Source organism: Protopterus annectens, chromosome 10.part0, assembly GCF_019279795.1.
Source record: "Protopterus annectens isolate FY-2018-M chromosome 10.part0, PAN1.0, whole genome shotgun sequence".
Classification (NCBI taxonomy): domain Eukaryota; kingdom Metazoa; phylum Chordata; order Ceratodontiformes; family Protopteridae; genus Protopterus; species Protopterus annectens.
Genome location: NC_056744.1, coordinates 719,736,318 through 719,758,077, shown reverse-complemented (window position 1 = coordinate 719,758,077; position 21,760 = coordinate 719,736,318). Strand labels below are relative to the sequence as shown.

At 43.8% G+C, this 21,760-nt stretch overlaps 1 protein-coding gene across 1 annotated transcript in view; it reads right to left on the bottom strand.

The window, feature by feature from the left end:
• The window catches only part of USP1 (ubiquitin specific peptidase 1), a 1,001,653-nt gene that overhangs the window by 495,822 nt on the left and 484,071 nt on the right, over positions 1-21,760 (bottom strand). The window contains exon 5 of the mRNA XM_044086802.1: positions 17,414-18,173. Within this exon, the coding sequence (XP_043942737.1) occupies positions 17,414-18,173 (760 nt within the window). The remainder of the gene's footprint in view (positions 1-17,413; positions 18,174-21,760) is intronic.

Here is a 21,760-nt window from a genome sequence, read left to right as displayed (position 1 = left end):
TCAGAAGGGAGTGGATTCTTAGCAGTAGAGGCCTTAACCCCTTTGGGACCCTGGGAAATGGTTTTGGGGTCTGCAACAGGCCTTTTCTATAGAAACTTATGAGAATCAGGAACTTGGTAGTATCTGTCTGGTTTAGCTGGTGCAGGAGGTAAGGAATCTGGGTTTAGACTAGATTCGGTGTAAACATCATCCAAAATGTCTAAAACTGGAGGAATTGCAAGGGGTCTATGCTGTGGGAGAAGAAGAAACTCACGGAGTCTTTTCTTAGAGTCAGAGTAATCTTGGCCTTCCCAGTGGAAGTGTTCCCTCATGGTGTGTAAAGTTTCCCCAAAAGAGTAGTCTTCAGGGGGGAAAGAGAGGGAATGGACTCTTCAGAATCTGAGTCTTCTTAAGGAGGGAAGGAATAATCCTGGTCCTCAGAGTTAGATGAGGAAATGGATGCTTGGTCAGAGTAAGGATAATCTTCCTCCAGTCTAGGCCTTTTGTCAGGAGGGGGTTGTGAACCCCTGATAAGGGTAATTAAATCCTCAGCCATATTAAGCATCTGTTTTTTAGGCATAGGGGCCTGTGGGGGTGTCTGTGGACCCGGTTTCCTAACTTTTAAGGGGGCTTTAAGTTTAGCATAAGACTTAATGGAGATAGTTGTCGGTTTGAAGATACCTTCAGAAACCGAAGGCCTGTCCAAAATCTCCGGATCACAGTCAGGCTTGGCGTCCGAGGGGTGAGAAGGAACCGGCTCCTGAGGCCCAACTGATTCGGTCTGGGAGGCCATCAGAATTTCTAACTCAGCGGTAGTCAGGAGCTGCGTAGGCGCCTCGCTGAAAACCGGAGAACCGTTGGCAGGCCTTGCTGAGGCCTCGGTGTCTGGTCTTGGTTGCCTGTCTTTATCCTTGCGTTTTTTAATCATTGCTGATGTCGGTTGCTCCGACAACAAGCTATAGTTAAATTTTCTGCCAAAATAATGTCGGTTGAAATCTGCCCGACACTTGATTGTACCTAGCACAAAAACGACAACCAGAGACGTCGTGGTCTGGGCCTAGGCAAGGAATACAATAAGAATGAAAATCCTTATGAGGTATTTACTTCCCACAAGAAATGCAATTATTAACTTTGTCTGACATCGGTCTGAGGCAAGAAAAGTTTCCCCAATGGGGTACTTAGCTTTAGAGAAAACTTCGGGCTGAAATTCGATTCGAAAATCTCAGGAGCTAGTTGACCGGCACTTGCGAACTGCTTCTGCTTCGGGCGCCGCGCGGCAATAAAGACTGAAGAAAATGGCATCGGCTGCCTCTTATCTCCTGTCACACTGACGTCAGGGAAGAAGCGGCGACAACCGACGCCGGACCAAGACTTTGGAATTCGGCTGACTGCGGGACCGCCTGACGGCAGGATAACCCAAGTGTGATGACTGCAGCAGTATAACACGATGAACATCTCCTTCAAGGGTGGTCTCAACTAGATGGCCCCTTTATGGAACTGCTTCCATGGTAGTAAGGTGTAAGAGATTCCAGGGTGGGCAAACAGGCAGTGATAGCACTCATGCTATTTTCAATGAAGCATATGACAAGTCTAATTTGTAAAAGTCTTATGGGTATCGGAGGATCATCTGGCTTAGGTCCATGGCAGACTTATGGAGAACCTAGTAATGATTTCCTTGTAATTTTTTAGTCAGTCAAGTGATCTTTATTGTGCCTTTTGTACCCTTTTGCATAAAGATGATTAGTGCTAAATCATCAAAGCTGACAGCCTCAAGGTCATAGGCTGAAAAAATGAGTGAACCTATTTTCCTGAGATAAGAGGTCCATGTGCTGAGGCAAAGGTACAGTTACCATAAACCAATACTGTCTCAGCCAAAAAGAAGCTATGAATAGCACTTCTGGTTAGTCCTCCTGCACATTTTCTGAATTACTCTGAGAAAAAGCAGGACTGGCTTAAAGATGTAAAAAGAGTTCAGTCCAACAGACTGAGAAAGCATCTGCTGAGCTGACTCCCAAGTCTGATATATTGATGTAATATTTTAACAGATCTCTGAAGAAGCGCACATTCCTTTTTCTGCCAAACCACACATGACCACTTGAGTCCAGAAAATACTTTTCTGTTTAGCAACCATTCCCATGGAGGCATGCTTAGCTGATCTACTAGGACATTATCCTGGTATGGAATTTAAGAAGCTCTTTGGATTAAAACGGACTCCTACTCCAAGTATCAAGTTGCCCTGACCATTCTACAGAAAAAGAACGGGTACCCACCTACTTGTTGATGCATGACACGACGGCTGAAATTGTCTGTGAGGATAAGCAGGATCCCTGTTGCCATATCGTTTTGAATGTTTTCATGATTAACACTACAGTCATCAATTCTTTGAATGCTGATATACTTTCTCACTGCATTCCATTCCAGGTTCCCCAATTTTGTTTTCCCTGAATAAGCTCCCTATCCAAGCTACATATGAAAAAACTGTGACCAAGGCCAACATGAAAGAGATTCACCAAGATGCACCTGTTGAATCCACAATGAGGCCTTCCATTAAAAAAGGCAGTAGTGGGATGAGACACTTCTGGGACAAGACAAGCTGACGTCATCTCTTCTGCAGGTACCACTGAAGTTCTCAAGCAAAACTTTTGCCAAGGGAACCACCAGGACTGAGGATGCCATGTAAACAGAGGGGCTAGAGGTATTCCCTGACAATAATCCAATTCTGTTACTGGATGGAGCTACAAAATGTGGTTAGGAGCAACAACATATTTGAGGAAAAGAAAACCCTTTGACTGGCAGTGTCTACAAGGGTTGCAAAGAACTGGACCTTTTGGGATGGAGTCATCTGTAGCCAAATTCAGAGAGCCACAGAGTCTGAACTCAGGCCGTGATCAATGTAGGGCAGACAGTTTCTGTTCTTGAGTAAGGTCCAGAATGAGGCAATTATCCAAGTAAGGTAAATATGAATGCCTGTGACTATGCAATAAGGAATTATTAGAGACAGGCGCTTTGCAAATGCTTTGGTCTATAGCAGACAAACCAAAAGGCAAGGAAGTAAAAGTACAGTTGTGTACACTTACCATAAAAGTAGATGTTAGAGTGTATTCACTGTTGCAGTCATCACATTTGGGTCATCTGCTTGCAGTAGCCCTCAATCGGCCTGATTATCAAAGTCTTGGGTCCTGCGCCGGTTGCTTTCTCATCTTCCATGTCAGGTAGTCAGGGGTATAAAGCATGCAGCCGACGCCATTACATCAGTTTTTCTTGCCCCAGATGTCAGGTGCCCCCCTAATGGGAAGAAATTAAATATTATATGTATATGTATATGTATATATATATATATATATATATATATATATATATATATATATATATACATATATATATATATATATATATATATATATATAGATACACACACACACACACACACACACACACACACACACACACACACACACACACACACACACACACACACACACACACATGAGGTTATACCTCCCACAAAAAAGCAAATACACCAAAAAGCTTTTGAGCATAGTAAAGGAGAGTAGAGGTATAGCCAAAAGAAGTCAGGGGGCTGGAGGAAGGGTAACCAGGACTGCAACATTGAATACACTCGAACATCTACATTTAAGGTAAGTGTACAAACCTGTACAATGTTCTTCGTGTTTCACTGTTGCAGTCATCACATCTGGGTTATCTGTTTGCAGTAGCCCTCAGTCGGCCTGATTATCAAAGTTTTGGGTCCTGCGTCAGTTGCCGTCTCATCTTCCATGATGACAGGTAGTCAGGGGTATAAAGCAAGCAGCCGACGCCATTACATCAGTTTTTCTTGTCCCAGATGATGTCAGGTGCCCCCCCTAATGGGAAGCAATTAAATTATATTATATATATATATATATATATATATATATATATATATATACACACACATACACACACACACACACACACACACATATACACACACACAAGGTTATACCTCCAACAAAAAAGCAAATACACCAAAAAGCTTTTAAGCATAGTAAAGGAGAGTAGAAGTAAAGCGAAAAGAAGTCAGGGGGCTGGAGGGAGGGTAACCAGGACTGCAACAGTGAATACACTTGAACATCTACATTTATGGTAAGTGTACACAACTGTACTATGTTCTTTGTGTTTCACTGTTGCAGTCATCACATCTAGGTAGATTCCCAAAGCTAAGGATGGGAGAAGGAATTTAGATAGCATTAGGACCAGCTATAAGGCCCAGCAAGACTGCAGTGGCAAAGTCAGCTCTGGATTTAGAGAAAATCGGTAAAGGTAATGCTTGGTGAAAGCATGCACATAACTCCAGGTACCATCTTCTAGGATGTCCCTCATAGGGACACCTTTGAGAAAGGTTGTAGAGGTAGATGCAGCCCTGGTTGAATGGGGTCTAATCCCCTGTGGGATAGGTTTTCCATGGTGCTTATAGCACAAATGAATGCAATGGCCTATCCATTTAGAACTGATTTGCTTTGAAATAGTCTTCCCCTCTGCCCCTGCAGCAAATGCCACCAGCAGTTCAGATTTCCTTTGAGGTTTAGTCCTGCCTAAGTAAAATCTAATTTGTCTGTGCACATCTTAAGGAGTGCAGTATCCGTTCCCCTTTGTTCTGTGGATTAGAAAAGAAGGTTGGCAAATGAATGGACAGATTAAGAGCAACACTGGATACCACCTTGGGCATGAATGAGGGATTGGTCCTGAAGGTCAGCCTGTCTGCATGAAAGATGATGAAAGGCTCCACTGCCATAAGGACCTGTAATTCAGATACCCTTTATGCTGAAGTGATTGCTAAAAGGAAGGCTGTTTTCCAAGAAAGGAATTTTAACTCTGCACTTGCAGCTGGCTCAAAAGGAGGAAGAGTGAGTTTTTCCAATACAAAGTTAAGGTCCCAGGCTGGAGTTGGGGCTCTCCTGTGTGGTCTTAAGTTTTTGGCCCCTCTGAGGAACTGCTTGAGCAGTGGATGAGAGAAGAGGGGTGGGTTCTGTGTTGTAATGAGCTGAAATGGCTGAGGCATGAATTTTGATGGAGGAAAAAGAGAGGCCCTTATGAAGCATCTCAGTTAAGAATTGAAGAATCTGAGGTAAATTGGGTGCTGCGGTGCCCATCCCTTGAGTTTGGTTTCAGGCACATAATCTTTTCCATTTTTCAGCATAAGATTTTCTAGTACTATGCCTCCTTGTCTCCAAAATGACATCCACCACTTGTTTACTGAGGGATGGTAACGGAGAGATTAGGTAATTAGCCAGGCTGCTATGTTCAGGGTTTGAAGCTGAGGGTGCAGAATCTGGCTCTCCTGCTGTGACAGCAGGGTAGGGGTCTGGGGCAGTTGCCAATGGAGCCAGCAGTGACAAACTGCGCAAGAGGGGGTACCAGTGTTGGCGTGGCCAGTCTGGTGCAATCAGTATCGTCCTTGCTTTGTCCTGTTTGATCTTTAGTAGTACTTTGGAGAGGAGAGGCAGAGGAGGAAAGGCATAAACTGATAGATTTTTCCAGCAGAAGGACAGAGCATCCACTTTCCAAGCTTGTTTGTGGGGAGTCCTTGTGCAGAATTTGTCCAATTGGTAGTTCTTCGGGGAGGCAAACAGGTCTATATCTGGGCTCCCCATTTGTTTATCAACATGTTGAAAGTCGTTGGTTCCAGTTTCCACTCGTGTGGGTCCATGAGATTTCTGCTTAGTTCGTCTGCCAGTCTATTTAGTTTTCCGGGCAGGAACTGAGCCTGTAAATGCACTTGGTAGCTCAAGGCTGTGTTCCACAGAGCCACTGCTAGTCTGCAGAGGGGGTAAGAATGGGTACCCCCCTGCTTATGTACCACATAACAGTGGTGGTGTCAGTCTTTACCATTAATTGTCCTGGAAGAATGTCATCCTTGAAGGCTGTCAGAGCATTCTGTACAGCTAACATTTCTTTTTGATTGATATGCAGGTGCATTTGACTTGGGTTCCATTTACCCTGAATGCACTTCCCTGCCAGGTGAGCCCCCCCATGCATAGTCTGATGTGTCTGTTAGGGTTTGGGTGGCAGGGGGAAGAGTGAATGGTAGTCCCTTGTTTTGGTGGAAGGCCTCTGCCCACCAAAGGAACTCTAACCGTAGGAAAGGTATGATAGGAATCATTGCTTCTAGATCCTGAGAATGTTGACACCATACACTTTTTAGATATCACTGTAGTTTCCTCATATGCAGTCTTGCATTTGGAATTAGTAGAATGCAGGAGGCCATGAACCCCAAGGTTTGCAGTATTTGCCTTGCAAATAGCAGGGTTTTTGTGGCCATTAGTTTGAAGCAAGTTGTCAAATGAATTTGTTTCTCTGGTGTGAGGAAAGCCATCTGGGAAGTTTTGTTCAAGCTTGCTCCCAGGAATATAATTTGTTGACAGGGTACCAGATGTGATTTATTTTCATTTATGGTGTACCCCAGACAAGTTAGCACCTTTTGTACAAATGCCAGATGATTCAAACGTATGTCCTGGCTTTCTGCTTGAATTAGGCAATCGTCCAGGTTTGGGTATATTTCTTTGCCTGCAAAATGCAAAGACTGGAGCTAGGCACTTTGGCTTATCTACTGCGCCCAGGGTATTCACAAAGGGCAGTGCAGAGAACTGACAGTGCATGTAGCCTGCTTTGAAGTGTAGGTATCTTCTGCAAGATTCCCTGATTGGGATTTGCAGGTAGGCTTCCTTTAAATCCAGTGTAGCCAAAGTACAGTTTTGTACCTACCATAAATGTAGATGTTCGAGTGCTCATAGAGCTGCAGTCATAACAGATGGGTTATCCTGTCGTCAGGTGGGTCCTCGGTCAGCCGAATTCCAAAGTCTAGGTCCGGCGTCGGTTGTCGTCGCTTCTTCCCGGACGTCAGTGCGGCAGGGGTATAAAAGAGCAAGCCGACGCCATCTTCTTCAGTTTTTCTTGCCCCAGATGTCAGGTGCCCCCAGAAGGAAGGCAAAACATAAACTTATGTAATCATGCAATATATAATAATCACAAAACAGTAGTTTTCAAGCAAATACACCATAAAAGAATACCCCAAATAGATTGTATGAGAAGGTGTTTGCCATAAGGCCTGTCCTAAGAGAGGATGGAGGGAGGGAAACCTGGACTGCAGCTGTATGAGCACTCGAACATCTACATTTATGGTAGGTAAAAAACTGTACTATGTTCATCGTGCATACAGCTGCAGTCATAACAGATGGGTAGAATCCCAAAGCTAAGTAGGGGTGGCAGGCACTAAGTGGAACTAGGAGGAGCAAGGATGCCCTGCAAGACAGCTGTGGCAAATCCCGCTCTAGATTTAGAGTAAAGTGGAAGATGATAGTGTTTGGAGAAAGTGTGCACTGAACTCCAAGTGGCTGCTTCCAAAATGTCCTTGGTAGGAACCCCCCTGAGGAAAGCTGCAGAGGTAGCTGTTGCCCTTATGGAGTGGGATCTGATGCTTGAAGGCACAGCTTTTCCATGAAATGAGTAACAAAAGCGTATGCAGTGGGCTATCCATTTTGAGATCGTCTGTTTGGAGATGGCCTTTCCTTGAGCACCTGTAGCATAGGACACAAAGAGTTGCTCGAATTTCCTGAATGGCTTTGTCCTGTCCAAATAATAACGAAGTTGTCTGTGAATGTCCAAGGAGTGCAGTAGTCTTTCCCCTTTGTTTTGTGGATTAGGATAAAAGGTAGGTAAGTGGATAGTCTGATTCAAGGTTACACTGGAAACTACCTTTGGCATAAAGGTAGGGTTGGTTCGTAAGGAAACTCTGTCCTGATGGAAAATGATGAAAGGTTGCACAGCCATGAGGGCCTGTAGTTCCGAAACCCTGCGTGCTGAGGTGATAGCCAGAAGGAAGGCTGTTTTCCATGACAGATATTGTAGTTCTGTTGAAGCAGCTGGCTCAAATGGAGGAAGGGTCAGTTTTTCCAATATAAAGTTGAGGTCTCAAGCAGGAACTGGTGGTTTCCTTGGGGGTTTTATATTCTTAGCCCCTCCGAGGAACTGTCTTAAGAGAGTGTGAGAGAACAAAGGAGGATCCGTGTTGTAGCGGCTGAAGTATGGATTTTGATGGAGGAGAAGGAAAGTCCACTGTTTAACATCTCAGCTAGGTACTGTAATATTTGAGGTAAATTTATTACCCAAGGATTCTGGCCCTTTTTCTGATTCCAGGCACAAAACCGTTTCCATTTGGCGTAGTAGGCTTTTCTAGCAGAGGGTCTTCTGGCCTCCAAGATGACATCCTGCACCTCCTTGGAGAGGAGGGTCTGATGGGAAATCAAGGGATTCTCCATGCGGCTAGACTTAGGGTTTTGAGCTGGCTGTGAAGAGTTTTGAAGTTGTGCTGGGACAACAGAAGAGGAACTAGAGGTAGGATCCATGGTGGGGAATGCGTCAGGCTCTTCAGGAGTGGATACCAGTATTGTCTTGGCCAGTCTGGAGCAATGAGAATCATTTTCGGCCTCTCTGCTCTGGCTTTTAATAGAACGTTGGGCAGCAGAGGGAGAGGCGGAAAGGCATAGACTGTCAATGTTGTCCAACTGAAAGAAAGAGCGTCCACTTTCCAGGCCTGTGGATGATAGGTCCTTGAGCAAAATTTTTTCAGTTGGTAATTTCTGTGGGTAGCAAAGAGATCTATGTCTGGCTGTCCCCATGCCTGAGTTATCTTTGCGAAAACTTGAGGATGCAACTTCCATTCGTGTGGATCTGTCATGCTTCTGCTTAGGCTGTCTGCCAGTGTGTTTTCCTTCCCTGGCAGGAATTGTGCCTGAAGTTGGATTTGCAATTCCAGAGCTGTGTTCCAAAGGGTCATGGCTAGTCTGCACAGGGGGTATGAATGAGTTCCCCCCTGTTTGTTTATGTACCACACCACTGTGGTGTTGTCTGTCCTTATCAATAGCTGGCCTGGATGCAGTAGGTCCTTGAAAGCCATAATAGCATTTTGCACTGCTAGCATTTCCTTTTGGTTGATGTGTAGGTGCTTCTCTTTTTGGGACCATTTTCCCTGAATGCACTGATCTGTCATGTGTGTCCCCCAGGCGTAGTCCGAGGCGTCTGTTGTGATGATTTGATTTGCTTGAGGTATGCAGAAAGAGAGACCTATGTTTCTTTGGCATGCTTGAGCCCACCACAGAAATTCCTTTTGAAGACATGGAATGAGTGGTATAATTGTTTCCAAACTGTGGCTGTGCTGAGGCCATAAGTTTTTTAGGTACCATTGAAGTTTCCTCATATGCAGCTTTGCACATGGGATCAACAGGATGCAAGAGGCCATGAATCCCAGAGCCTGCAGGACTTTCCTTGCAGTCAGCCTGGTGAAGGTTGCCATTTTGCTGAAGTATTGAGATAGTTGCCCTTGTTTGTCTGGCGTGAGGTAGGCCATCTGGGTGTTTGTATTCAAGCTGGCACCCAGGACAATTATTGTTTGAGAGGGTATTAGGTTTCATTTCTTTTTGTTGACTGTGTATCCCAGAAAGTTCAACAGTTTTATTACAAACGCCAGGTGTTTCAGAAGTATGTCCTTGCTGTCCGCTTGAATCAGGCAGTCTTCCAGATATGGGTATATCTGTATTCCATGAAGTCTGCAGAAGGCAATTACTGATGCCAGGCATTTCATAAACACTCTGGGCGCAGTAGATAAGCCAAAGGGCAATGCAGAGAATTGATAATGGGTTGAACCTGCAAGAAATCTGAGGTATCTTCTGCAATCTTGTCTGATAGGGACATGCAGGTATGCCTCCTTGAGGTCCAATGTTACCAGCCAAGACTCCTTGCCCAGCATGGGAAGAAGCTGCTGTAATGTGAGCATCTTGAATTTTGGTACCTGTAAATATGTGTTTAGGATGGATAGGTCTAAAATAGGTCTCCAATCTTTGTCTTTCCTTGGTACCAGGAATAGTGTGGAATAAAACCCTTGACCTTGTTCTTTTGCAGGTACCTCTGGAATAGCTTTCATGTCCATGAGAGCTGAAATTTGTTTTTGTGCCTCTGCCCTTTGATTTTGTGGCAGGTTTGGCATGCCTCTCATTTTTGGAAGGGTGTGAAAGTGGAATCTGTAGCCTCTGTCTATAATGTCCAGGATCCATTTGTCTTTTGTGACAATATGCCAATTTTTTGAGAATAATGCCAGTTTTCTGCCTAAAGGTGCTGCCATTAAAGCTTTGCTTGGCAGGTAAAAGGAAAAGTCATTGTGTCTGCATTCGGAATGACCGTGATCTGTCTTCTCCACCTCTTGGTGTTGGTGCTTGCCATTGAGGTGCATCTAGTAATTTAGCTTTGACATGATCTGGTAAGGCTTGCTCTTTGAGCCAAGCATGTCTACGTATGACAGACCCTGTAACAGCAGCTCTACATGAGGCCTCTAAAGCATCAAAACTACACTGCAAGGTATGTTTACTCACTTGCTCTGCACTATGCAACAGATCCTGCAACTCTTTTAAATCTGGTTGCTCAGGTTGTGTCATTTTGCTTTTCAACTGAGATAACAAAAACTGTTGATACTTTAACATATGTAACTGACAGTTTAATGCCCCCATGGTTAAAGTGGCCGAGGTGTACATCTTTTTCCCCCACCTTTCTAAAGCTCTGGAATCTCTCTCTGAAGGTAATGGGTTTTTTGCAGTAGAGGCCTTAATTCCCTTGGGACCCTGTGAAATAGTTTCTGGGTCAGCAGCATGGCTTTTGTATAGGAACTGGTGTGAATCAGGAACCCGGTAATACCTGTCTGGTTTAACAGGAGCTGGAGGTAAAGAATCTGGGTTGAGGCTGGCTTCTGTGTACACATCATCTAATATATCTAAGACAGGAGGGATAGCCAGAGGCCTATGCTGGGGGAGCAAGAGAAAATCCCTGAGCCTTCTCTTGGAAACTGAGTAATCTTGGCCTTCCCAGTGAAAGTGATCCCTCAAAGTATGTAGGGTTTCCCCAAAAGAGTAGTCCTCAGGGGGGGAGACCGAGGGAATAGACTCCTCTGCAACAGAGTCTTCAAAAGGAGAATATGTATATTCCTGGTCCTCAGAATGTTCAGAGGTAATAGAGGCTTGATCTGAGGAAGGGTAGTCTTCCTCTAATCTGGGCCTTTTGTCTGAGGGGAGTTAAGAACCCCTGATAAGAGAAATCAAATCCTCAGCCAATTTGAGCATCTGTTTTTTAGGCATGGGGCCTTGAGAGGGGGCCTGTGATCCTTGTTTTTTAGTTTTCATGGCTGCTTTAGATTTTGTGAAAGCCTTAATACAGAAGGAGGAAGGCCTGAAGACACCTTGAGAAATGGCAGGCCTGTCTAAACTCTGAGTTTCCCCGCCAAGAGTGGCGTCTGTATCCGTAGTCAGAATGGGGGCCGAGGAGCCTGCGACCTCGGGCACAGAAGACACCGGTAATGAAATGTCATCGGTACTCAGGGGCTGCGTAGGCGCCTTGCTGAGAACCGGAGAACCGGTAGTTGGCCTTAGCGTGGTGTCAGTAGAAGTCGCGTACCTCGTATGTCGGTCCTTATCTTTGCGTCTTTTACTCAAAACTGGAGTCGGAGTATCCAACGACATAATATAATTACATTTTTTACCGAAATAGTGATGGGCGAACTCCGCCCGACGCTTAATAGTGCGTTTGTTGAATCCAGCACAAAAACGGCAGGCCGAGACGTCGTGGTCTGGGCCTAAGCAGGGAATACAGAAAGAGTGGAAATCCTTATACGGTATTTGCTTCCCACATGAAATGCAATTATTAACTTTGTCTGACATCGGTCTGAGGCAAGAAAAGTTTCCCCAACGGGGTACTTAGCTTTCAAGAAGACTTCGGCTGAAATATTTTCGTAAATCTCAGGAGCTGGCCGACCGGCACTTGTGAACTGCTTCTGCTTTGGGCACCGCGCGGCAAGAAAGACTGAATAAGATGGAGTCGGCTGGCTCTTTTACACCCCTGCCGCACTGACGTCAGGGAAGAAGCGAAGACAACCGACGCCGGACCTAGACTTTGGAATTCGGCCGACCGAGGACCCACCTGACGGCAGGATAACCCATCTGTTATGACTGCAGCTGTATGCACGATGAACATCCAGGCATCTCTGCCTAGCACAGGAAGTAACTGGTGAAGAGTTAGCATCTTGAATTTTGGAATCACCAAAAAGGTGTTTAAGATAGAAAGGGTCCAGGACAGGACGCCATGAGTTGTCTTTTCTGGGTACCAGGAAAAGTCTTGAGTAGAAACCTTGTCCCTTTTCCTCTTCTGGTACAGTTTGAAGAGCCTTTATGCTTAGGAGAGAGAGTACTTCTTTTGGAGCCTCTGCCCACTGATTTCTGGGGTAGATCTGGCCAACCGTTTGGGGTTGGTAACGTGTGGAAGTTAAATCTAATTTAAAACCCATTTGTCCTGAGTAATGAGTTCCCAGTTTTTTGCCTGCAGAGCAACCTTTCCCCGTAAAGGAGCAGTCAGTTGAAAAGTGCTTGGAAGTTTTAAAGTTAAGTCACTGAGACAGTTTACCATAGAGGGGAGTCTTACTACTCCCTGATTTGGAAGTGGGAGCCCCCTACTGCTTAGTTCTGTGCGTACTCTGGGACTGAAGCCTGGGTGCTCTGCTGGCTCTGGGTATGGACTGAAGGCAGGAAAATACCAATTCTTAGAGGGCCAATGCCTACTAAATCTTGGAGGTCGTACTTGTAGGAAATCTTTAACAGTTTACACGGATTTAGCTTTTTCCTCCATCTTTTTAAGAACTTCTTCTGCTTTGTTGCCAAACAGGCGGTCCTGATTTAAGGGAGCATCCAGCAATTTAGCTTTAACATGATCTGGCAAAGATTACTCCTTAAGCCAAGCATGCCTTCTAAGTACAGACCCAGTGACAGCAGCCCTGCAAGATGTCTCTAGTGAATCAAAACCACATTGCAAAGTATGCTTTCCAACCTGTTCAGCACAATGCATTAAATCCTGTAAATCCTTATTTTCAGCACAGTCAAGCATCAACATCATTTTCTGTTTAAGCAATCCAATAATATGCTGCTGATACTTTAACATATGAAACTGGCAGTTTAAGGCCCTAATGGCCAAATTTGCAGCAGTGTATACCTTTTTACCCCATCTATCCAGCGCCCTGGAGTCTCTTATCAGAGGGGGTAGGATTTTTGGCAGTAGTAGCCTTAATACCCCTGGGTCCCTGTGAAATGGTCTCAGGATCTGCAGTAGGATTTTTAAAAAGGAACTTGAGAGTCAGGCACCCTGTAATATCTATCAGGTTTTCTGGGAGCAGGAGTTAAAGAGTCAGGGGCCAAGCTAGATTCCAAAAAGTTATCATCAACAATGTCTAGTATAGGAGGGATAGCTAAAGGCCTGTGTTGGGGCAGAAGTAAGAAATCCCCAAGCCCCTTTTTAGAATCAGAGTAATCCTGGCTTTCCCAGTGAAAGTGCTCCCTAAGAGTATTCAGGGTTTCACCAAAAGAGAAATCCTCTGGGGGGGGGGGGTAAATCCTGGTCAGAGGAAACAGAAATTTCAGAATCTTGGTCAGAAGTATCATAAGCAAATTCAGTCCTAGGTCTCTTAGAGGGGGAAGGTTGGCTTCCCCTGATTACAGTAATAAGGTCTTCAACCATTCTCACTTGTTTTTTAGGTATAGAGGCCTGACCATGCGGTCTGGGCGTCGGGTTTCTAGGTATGGTTCGAGGTTTAGGCCTTGAAGAATAAGATGGCGTCAGTTTAATATGCAAGTCAGTAGGCCTGAATACACCCTCAGAAGCCGGTGCCTGCACAGCGGCTCCGGACCCATCCAAGGTAGAGACATCCGCAGGTTCCACAGTTGAAGCATCTCGCGGCATACCGGACACCGAATGGATTTCAGTAGAGGCCTGCAAATCTGAAGTAGTGAGTATCAGGGGCTGCGAAAGCACCTCACTGAGTACCGGCGAACTGACGACTGGCTTAAGAGAAGCGTAGTCGGCAGCTTTGGACCTAGGCGGCCTGTCTCTGTTTTTATTTTTGCGTTTTTGTCAGAATGCCAATAGTCGGATGGCTTATTGAAGTCATATCTGGATAATTGAACCGAGTACCAAAATATTTAGAAGCGTAAATATACAGATGATGAACAGTTCGTTGCTTAAATAAAGCACAAAACTGACAGCGGAGGTACGCCGTGGTCAGGGCCTAGGCAAGGAATACAGTACGAATGAAAATCTATGAGAGGTATTTGCTTTCCACAAGAAATACAATCATTGACTTTTACTGACATCGATTTAGAGCAAGAAAAAGTTTCCCCAACGGGGTACTTAGCTTTAGTTGAAAACTTCGGTTCTGAAACTCGAAAACGAACATTTCAGGAGTCAGCCGACTGGCACTTGCGAACTTCTTCTGCTTCAGGCACCACATGGCAAAAAAAAAAAAAAAAAAAAAAAAATAAAAAAAAAAAAATGGCGTCGGCTGCATGCTTTATACCCCTGAATACCTGACGTCACGGAAGATAAGACAGCAACTGACACAGGACCCAAGACTTTGATAATCAGGCCGACTGAGGGCTACTGCAAGCAGATAACCCAAATGTGATGACTGCAACAGTGAAACACAAAGAACATCAGGTAATTGCAACCCCCTGCTTTGAACAGAATATCAGGTCCTGCCAGTGTGACCTGGCTATTGGTATGGCAATGTAGGCAACTCTGTGGTCCAGGGTAGCCATGAAAGTCTACGGAAAGAGGACAGGAGAGGTAAGTAGGGTCTGTACGGTTAGCATTTTGAACACTGATACTCTTAAAGGCAAATTTGTTCAACTTTGACCGGCCTAAGATGCGTCTCCACAGACTATATTTTTTGGAAGAAGAAAGAACTCTTGAACACAGTGCCTTCTTCTTAATCTGGTGCTCTCTACAAGGCTGCTTGATGCGGAAGGTCTTGTAATACTGGCATGATGTGAAACCTGTGTTCTCTGAGTACTAAAAGAATGATGGAGAATCTAGACTGCTTTATGAACTAGAACATAAGCATCCTGTCTTCCTCCCTCTTTGTAAGAGCAGTCCAAAATGAGACCCTATCTTTCTGGAAGAGGTAGAGGGATGCGCAGATGTTTTGAGTAGAGGGTGGGGTTTGAGGGGAAAGGGAAAGGAGTAGCTCTGTTTAGTCACAGGTACTTGCTTGAAATGTCTCAGCCCTGAGGACCCCTAGGCATCCCCTTTTTAGTCAGCTTACCAGCTTTTCCTGATAGCAGGTGGGATGGAACAGTTATTTCATTCACTATATAACCTTCTTTCTCTTCAGTTATTTATTTTTTTTAAAAAATACTTAGCTGTTGGCCCAAACAGCAGCTTCTTGTTGTGTGTCATAAAGGAATCAAATCTTCCTACACTCTGGCAGGGACTGTGTTCTCAGCTAAGCATTTCTCTGTACAAAAGAGCACATATACACCTTGCACTATGCATCCATTGGGTCATAGCCACATCTGACAGAATGCTCGTCAAGCTGGGAGAAGTTTACAAATTTCAAGCATTTTACATGCTGAAGCTTTACCTTGGATTTTGTCTGACTCTCTATTAAGTTGGGACAGGAATGTTACTTGGAAGTTGAGCATGAGTCTGGCGGTTCAGAGCCCTGAAGACTAGGTGGACAGAGGTGTAAACATCCTTCCTCAAATCAGTCAAACATCTTACTTTCCCTGGCAATAAGGACTGGACTTTTTGGATTCAACCTCAGAAAATCCCTTGTTGCTCACAGGCTCTACAGCTGGATCAGTATTTGGGTTATTACACACATTTACAGCAGTCAACAACCCTATGAAAGTGGTCAGGCCTCTTGGGATTAGGGGGTTGGGAATTTGACTTTAAAGATGCACTATTAACCATATCTGCCAAAGCTTCAATAACTGGAAGAATAGCTAAGGGTTTGAGTTCTGGTAATTCCAGAATTCCCTGTAATCTCTTATCTAAGTAGTCATCAGTCTTTCCAAATAAGGACCCCCCTGGGTAGGGATGCAGAGGATAAGATACCCTCAGTGTTACACATGCAGGAAAGGGATGGGGAGAGAATATCTGGTAAACATAAAATCAGTCTGTCTGCCCCCCCCCCCCCAAGTCTGAACAATTAGAATCTTTAAGGGGAGCACTTCCCCTACTTTTGTCTGTGGTTCCCCAAAACAGATACTGAATATTTCCAAAACTTTAAAACATTCTCCTTTAAACATACAACTTTCTCTAGTTATCCAAACATTTACAATTCCTCACGTTTTACCTCTGCCCTATTAAATCTACATATCATCACCCAAGCTCACATGCCTACTTAAATATCCGGTGAGCTTGTTTGACTGATGCTGACAAAACATGTACATGATCTAAAATCAATAAGTAATAATTAGAACCCTCTCATCAAACAAAAATGTTTACTCTTACAATTTCCCCCTTCCCTTATTTTCTGCCCACTGCAGTTTTATTCTTTTTCCCAGGCTCACCCGTGATGATATCAACTCATGCATTGGAACCCTCCGAATTTTCACTTTTACTTCAATTATGCTCTTAGGTTTTCAGACCGGGGTCGGGTCCACAAACCCACTTCGACTACCTCTGATGTAATAAAAAAAATAAAAGAGAGTAGAATAGAATAATGTAATTGAACCACTGCATCCAATTGCTAATATACCTTTGCCTCCCTGCTCCTTTTACTTCATTCTTCTGCCTCCATTACATCCACCACTAAACTAATTACCTCAATTCCTGGATGTTGAACTCCTCCCATTTCCATACTACTTTCTTTGTTATAGTCATCAAGAACAACTTGCTAGGTGTGTCATGGAAGTTCTACCTCTTGTTTTATATCCAAAATAAATAAATAAATAAATAAATAAAGCAGTGGTGTTAAAATACTCTCTTTCCCAAGGGCCACATGAAACAACTGATCCACCTCAACCCTGTTTTTTCCAGTCTTGGACACGCCTTTCTCCCTGTTTCACACTTCCAACATTCCTGGTTAAATGTCTTTAAGATCCTTGTCAACCTATCTGGTGCATAAAAATGTGTGTGAAGGTTGTTTCATGCAAGCATCTTTAATCTACCTGTAACGGATCCTTTAATCAGCATGCATGTCTGACCCATAGCTCTGCTATACAATCTAAGTTAAAAAGAAAACTGTGCAATATCTGCTTAAGTTAAAATGAAGCAGTTGTCTGTATTGTAAGTGATCAGCTCTAGCTAGGCCTACCATCATGGCAGAATTAACAGGACACAAAAAAGAAAAAAGTATGAAAATAAAACACACACAAATATGTACATATTTACACACACACACATACACACACACACACACACACACACACACACACACACACAGTAACAAACCAAAATGTCCATACATGTTAGCTTGAAGTCCGTATACCACTAAAAGCGAGTTACATACACCCCATTTATACACAACTAAATACAAGCATAACCCAAAGCTCTTTATTATAATTACTGTAATAATAAAATCACAAACCTTTACTAGCTTTATCTTCATCCACTATACACATTTTTGCATGTTCTGAATGTGCATCCTTTTTGGAGAGGGCATCATCAGGGGCAAAAGAGCTCTTCTTCCCCTCACTGTTACTTTCATTATGCTTTGGAGAGTTCAGATCATTATCACACTGGTCATTGTCTTTCAAATTATTTTTTCCTCCCAAATTTGTAGTCAACTTACCCATACTACTAAACTTTGACAGTATACTGGGTTGTTTAGTTGACAACTTAAAGCAACTTAATCGAAGACGTGTTTTCTTCTCAGCAGGTGCTGTTGCATCATTTTCACCTTTCCTTTTATTTGGCTCTTCCTGACTTTCCATGACATCTATGGACTTTCTCTTCGATCTAGTTGTTCTCTTTTCTTCCTCAAACACTTGCTGTTCTCTAACTATTTTAGTTTTTTTCTTATTATTTCCACCATCAGATTCACTCTTTCTCTTCCCACTGACGCCTTTTTTAGCATCCTCCTCAAATGGAAGTTCTACAGAATCAGTCTCACTTTCTCTTTTTATACAGTTCACTCCACTTTCAAAGGGGCTATTTTCCCTTACTTGCTGATCATCTGAAACTACTGGAGTGTTCCCAATGACAACAGAAGGATTTACTGCTGTAGATTTCATTTCTTCTTTCTTTAACATTTGGCATGCTTCCTGAATATACCCAAGAATGCACTGCAACACTTCCTGAGCATCATGCTGTAGATACCCTTCATACATTGGGTTAAGCTCTCTTAAAAGAGAAAAAAAAATTAGAAGAGAGTCCCACAGAAAACATTTTCAAAATAAAAACTATGCAACCACATTTGAAAACATGAATGTAAAATGCCATGACAACTTCTAAAGAAATGTCTTGAGATAAAGCAAGGAGAAAATTTAAAGCTTTTATTACAAGCCCCAATACATAACGTTTTCTGGCTATTTCAGCTTACAGTCAATAAAGGGCTGCATCACCTCCAAACCAATCTGACATACTGTAATAACATTTTTAATTGTACAGAGAAACAAACAATATTCTAATAAAACTTTTAGGGATAATGTTTGCTGGATTCATGGGCAATGGAGTAGCCAGAAAGTACAGTTTTGTACCTACCATAAATGTAGATGTCCGAGAGGTATGCATCTGCAGTCCTAACAAATGGGTTGTCCTGCCTCAGGCAGCCCTTCGGTCGGCCGGATTCCAAAGTCTGGGTCTGGCCTCGGCTGATGTTGCACTTCACCTGACGTCATAGCTGCTGTCAATTGGGTATAAAGGCATCAACAGACGCCATTTTCCTCAGTGTTTCTTGCCCCAGATGCCAGGTGCCCTCTAGGAAGGCTAAATTTGGATAAATGCAACTGATTCCAAACAGTACAGAGCAACAAAAATAAACAAGTATATACATATATACAAACAAATACACCATAATAGATTCCCCCAGCTAGCTTAAGATGGGCAATTACCCTAGGAGTACCACAGAGGGGAAGGAGGGTGGGTAATCCTGACTGCAGATGCATACCTCTCGGACATCTACATTTATGGTAGGTACAAAACTGTACTATGTCCTTCAAGGATGCATCTGCAGTCCTAACAAATGGGTAGAATACCATAGCCAAACTGGGGGAGGAGGCACTAATATGATTATGGTGTAGCTAAGATCCCTTGCAAAACAGCAGTTGCAAAACCTGCCCGGGATCTGGAATATAAAGGTAGATTATAATGCTTGGCAAATGTATGCACGGAGCTCCAAGTAGCAGCCTCTAAAATGTCTTTGGTAGCCACTCCTCGTAAGAAAGCTGTAGTAGTGGCTGTAGCCCTTGTGGAGTGAGGTCTGATGTTTTCTGGAGTTGTTTTTCCATGAAAGGAGTAACAAAATCTAATGCAATTTCCTATCCATTTTGAGATTGTCTGTTTTGAAATTGCTTTTCCTTCCATTCCTGTTGCATATGCTACCAGAAGCTGGTCAGTTTTTCTATTGTTCTTGGTTCTGTCCAGATAGTAGCGCAATTGCCTGTGCACATCCAAGGTATGTAGCAGTCTTTCCCCCCTGTTCTGTGGGTTGGGGAAGAATGTTGGTAGGTGGATTGCTTGGTTCAATGATACCCTGGAGACCACCTTTGGCATAAAAGTAGGATTAGTTCTCAAGGACACTCTATCCTGATGGAAGATAAGGAAGGGCTGTACTGCCATTAAAGCCTGTAATTCAGAAACCCTTCTTGCTGAAGTGATTGCAAGCAGGAAAGCAGTTTTCCAAGATAAGAACTGTAATTCTGCTGTTGCTGCTGGTTCAAAAGGGGGAAGTGTTAACTTCTCCAGCACAAAGTTAAGATCCCATGTAGGCAAAGGTGGCTTCCTTGGAGGCTTTACATTTTAATTCCTCTCAGAAACTGCCTGAGTAGAGGATGAGAGAAGACTGGAGGATCCATGTTGTATTCTGCTGAAATTGCTGATGCATGAATCTTAATGGAGGAGTAAGACAGGCCATTGTGGAAAAGTTCTGCTAAATATTCCATGATGTTAGCTATGTTTGCTAATGATACATCTTCTCCTTTTGCTGTACTCCAAATGAGGTATCTTTTCCATTTGGCTGAATAAGTTTTCCTTGTGGAGGGTCTGCGAGCCTCCAGGATAATGTCTTTAACCCTCTGAGATAAAACTGGGTTATTTTGTTCTATGTAATATTCCAAGCCGCTAGCTGCAGAGTTTTCAAGTTTGGATGTAGGAGCTTGAAGTTGTTCTGTGTTAGCAGTAAAGGAACTAGAGGCAGAGGCCATGAGTGTGCCCGAGACATACTCCTCAGTAGCGGGTACCAATGCTGCCTCGGCCAGTCTGGAGCTATCAGGATGATCCTTGGGTGATCTTCAGTAACACTTTGTGCGTCAAAGGAAGAGGTGGGAATGCATATGCTGTCAGGTTTTCCCAACTGAAGGATAGAGAGTCCACCTTCCAGGCAAGAGGGTGGTATGTCCTTGTGCAGAATTTCCTCAATTGGTGGTTGTGTGGGGATGCGAACAGGTCTATTTCTGGTAGCCCCCATTTCTGTGTTATAGATTTGAAGATGTTTGGATGCAGCATCCATTCGTGGGCATCCGTGGTAGTTCTGCTTAAGGTGTCTGCCAGTATATTTTCATTTCCTGGCACAAATATGGCCTGGAGCTGAATGTTGAGGTTCAGGGCCACATTCCACAGGTCCATTGCCATCCGGCATAGAGGATATGAGTGTGTGCCTCCCTGTTTGTTCATATACCACATGACTGTGGTGTTGTCCGTCCTTATCAGCAAATGACCTTGTTGAAGAAACGGTCTGAATGTCTGAATTGCCTGCTTCACTGCCAGCATCTCCTTTTGATTTATGTGTAGATTCAGCTGGTCTTGTGTCCATAGGCCTTGTATACACTTGTCCACCATGTGTGCCCCCCATCCGAAGTCTGAGGCGTCCGTGGTGATAGTCTGGCTTGGGTGAGGCTTGTGGAAAGGCAACCCTCTGTTCAACTGACAGGCCTGAGCCCACCACATGAATTCTTGCTTCAGGCATGGAATTATTGGAATTTGGGTTTCTAGGCTGTGCTTGTGCTGAGACCATAAATTCCTTAGGTACCATTGCAACTTCCTCATATGTAGTCTGGCATGTGGAATCAATATTATGCAGGATGCCATGTAACCCAGGGCTTGCAGGACTTTTCTTGCTGTAAGCTGGTTCTGCGTTGTTAATGCATTGAAATAGAGTGGTAGTTGCTTTTGCTTTTCTGCTGTGAGAAATGCCATTTGATTTGATGTGTCCAGTTCTGCACCCAAGAATGTTATCCTTTGGGATGGTACCAGCCTTGACTTTTTTATGTTGACTGTGTATCCCAGGGCTTGCAGTAGGTGAATAACCTTTTCCAAATCTTTTGTTAACTTGATCTTGTTGTCCGCTTGTATCAAGCAGTCGTCCAGGTATGGATAAATTTGAATTCCCTGAAGCCTGCAATGAGCAATTACTGATGCCAGGCATTTCGTGAATACTCTGGGCGCAGTAGATAAGCCAAAGGGCAATGCTGTGAATTGATAATGCTCTGATCCTGCAAGAAATCTGAGGTATCTTCTGCAATCTGGTCGTATAGGGACGTGCAGGTATGCCTCCTTGAGATCTAGAGTCACCAGCCAAGACTCCTTGCCCAGCATGGGAAGAAGTTGCTGTAGGGTCAGCATTTTGAATTTTGGAACAATGAGATATGTGTTCAGAGCGGACAGGTCGAGAATAGGCCTCCATTGGTTTTCTTTTCTTGGTACCAGGAAAAGTCTGGAGTAAAATCCTTGTCCTTGTTCCATAGACGGCACTTTTTCTACAGCTCTCATCCTTAGT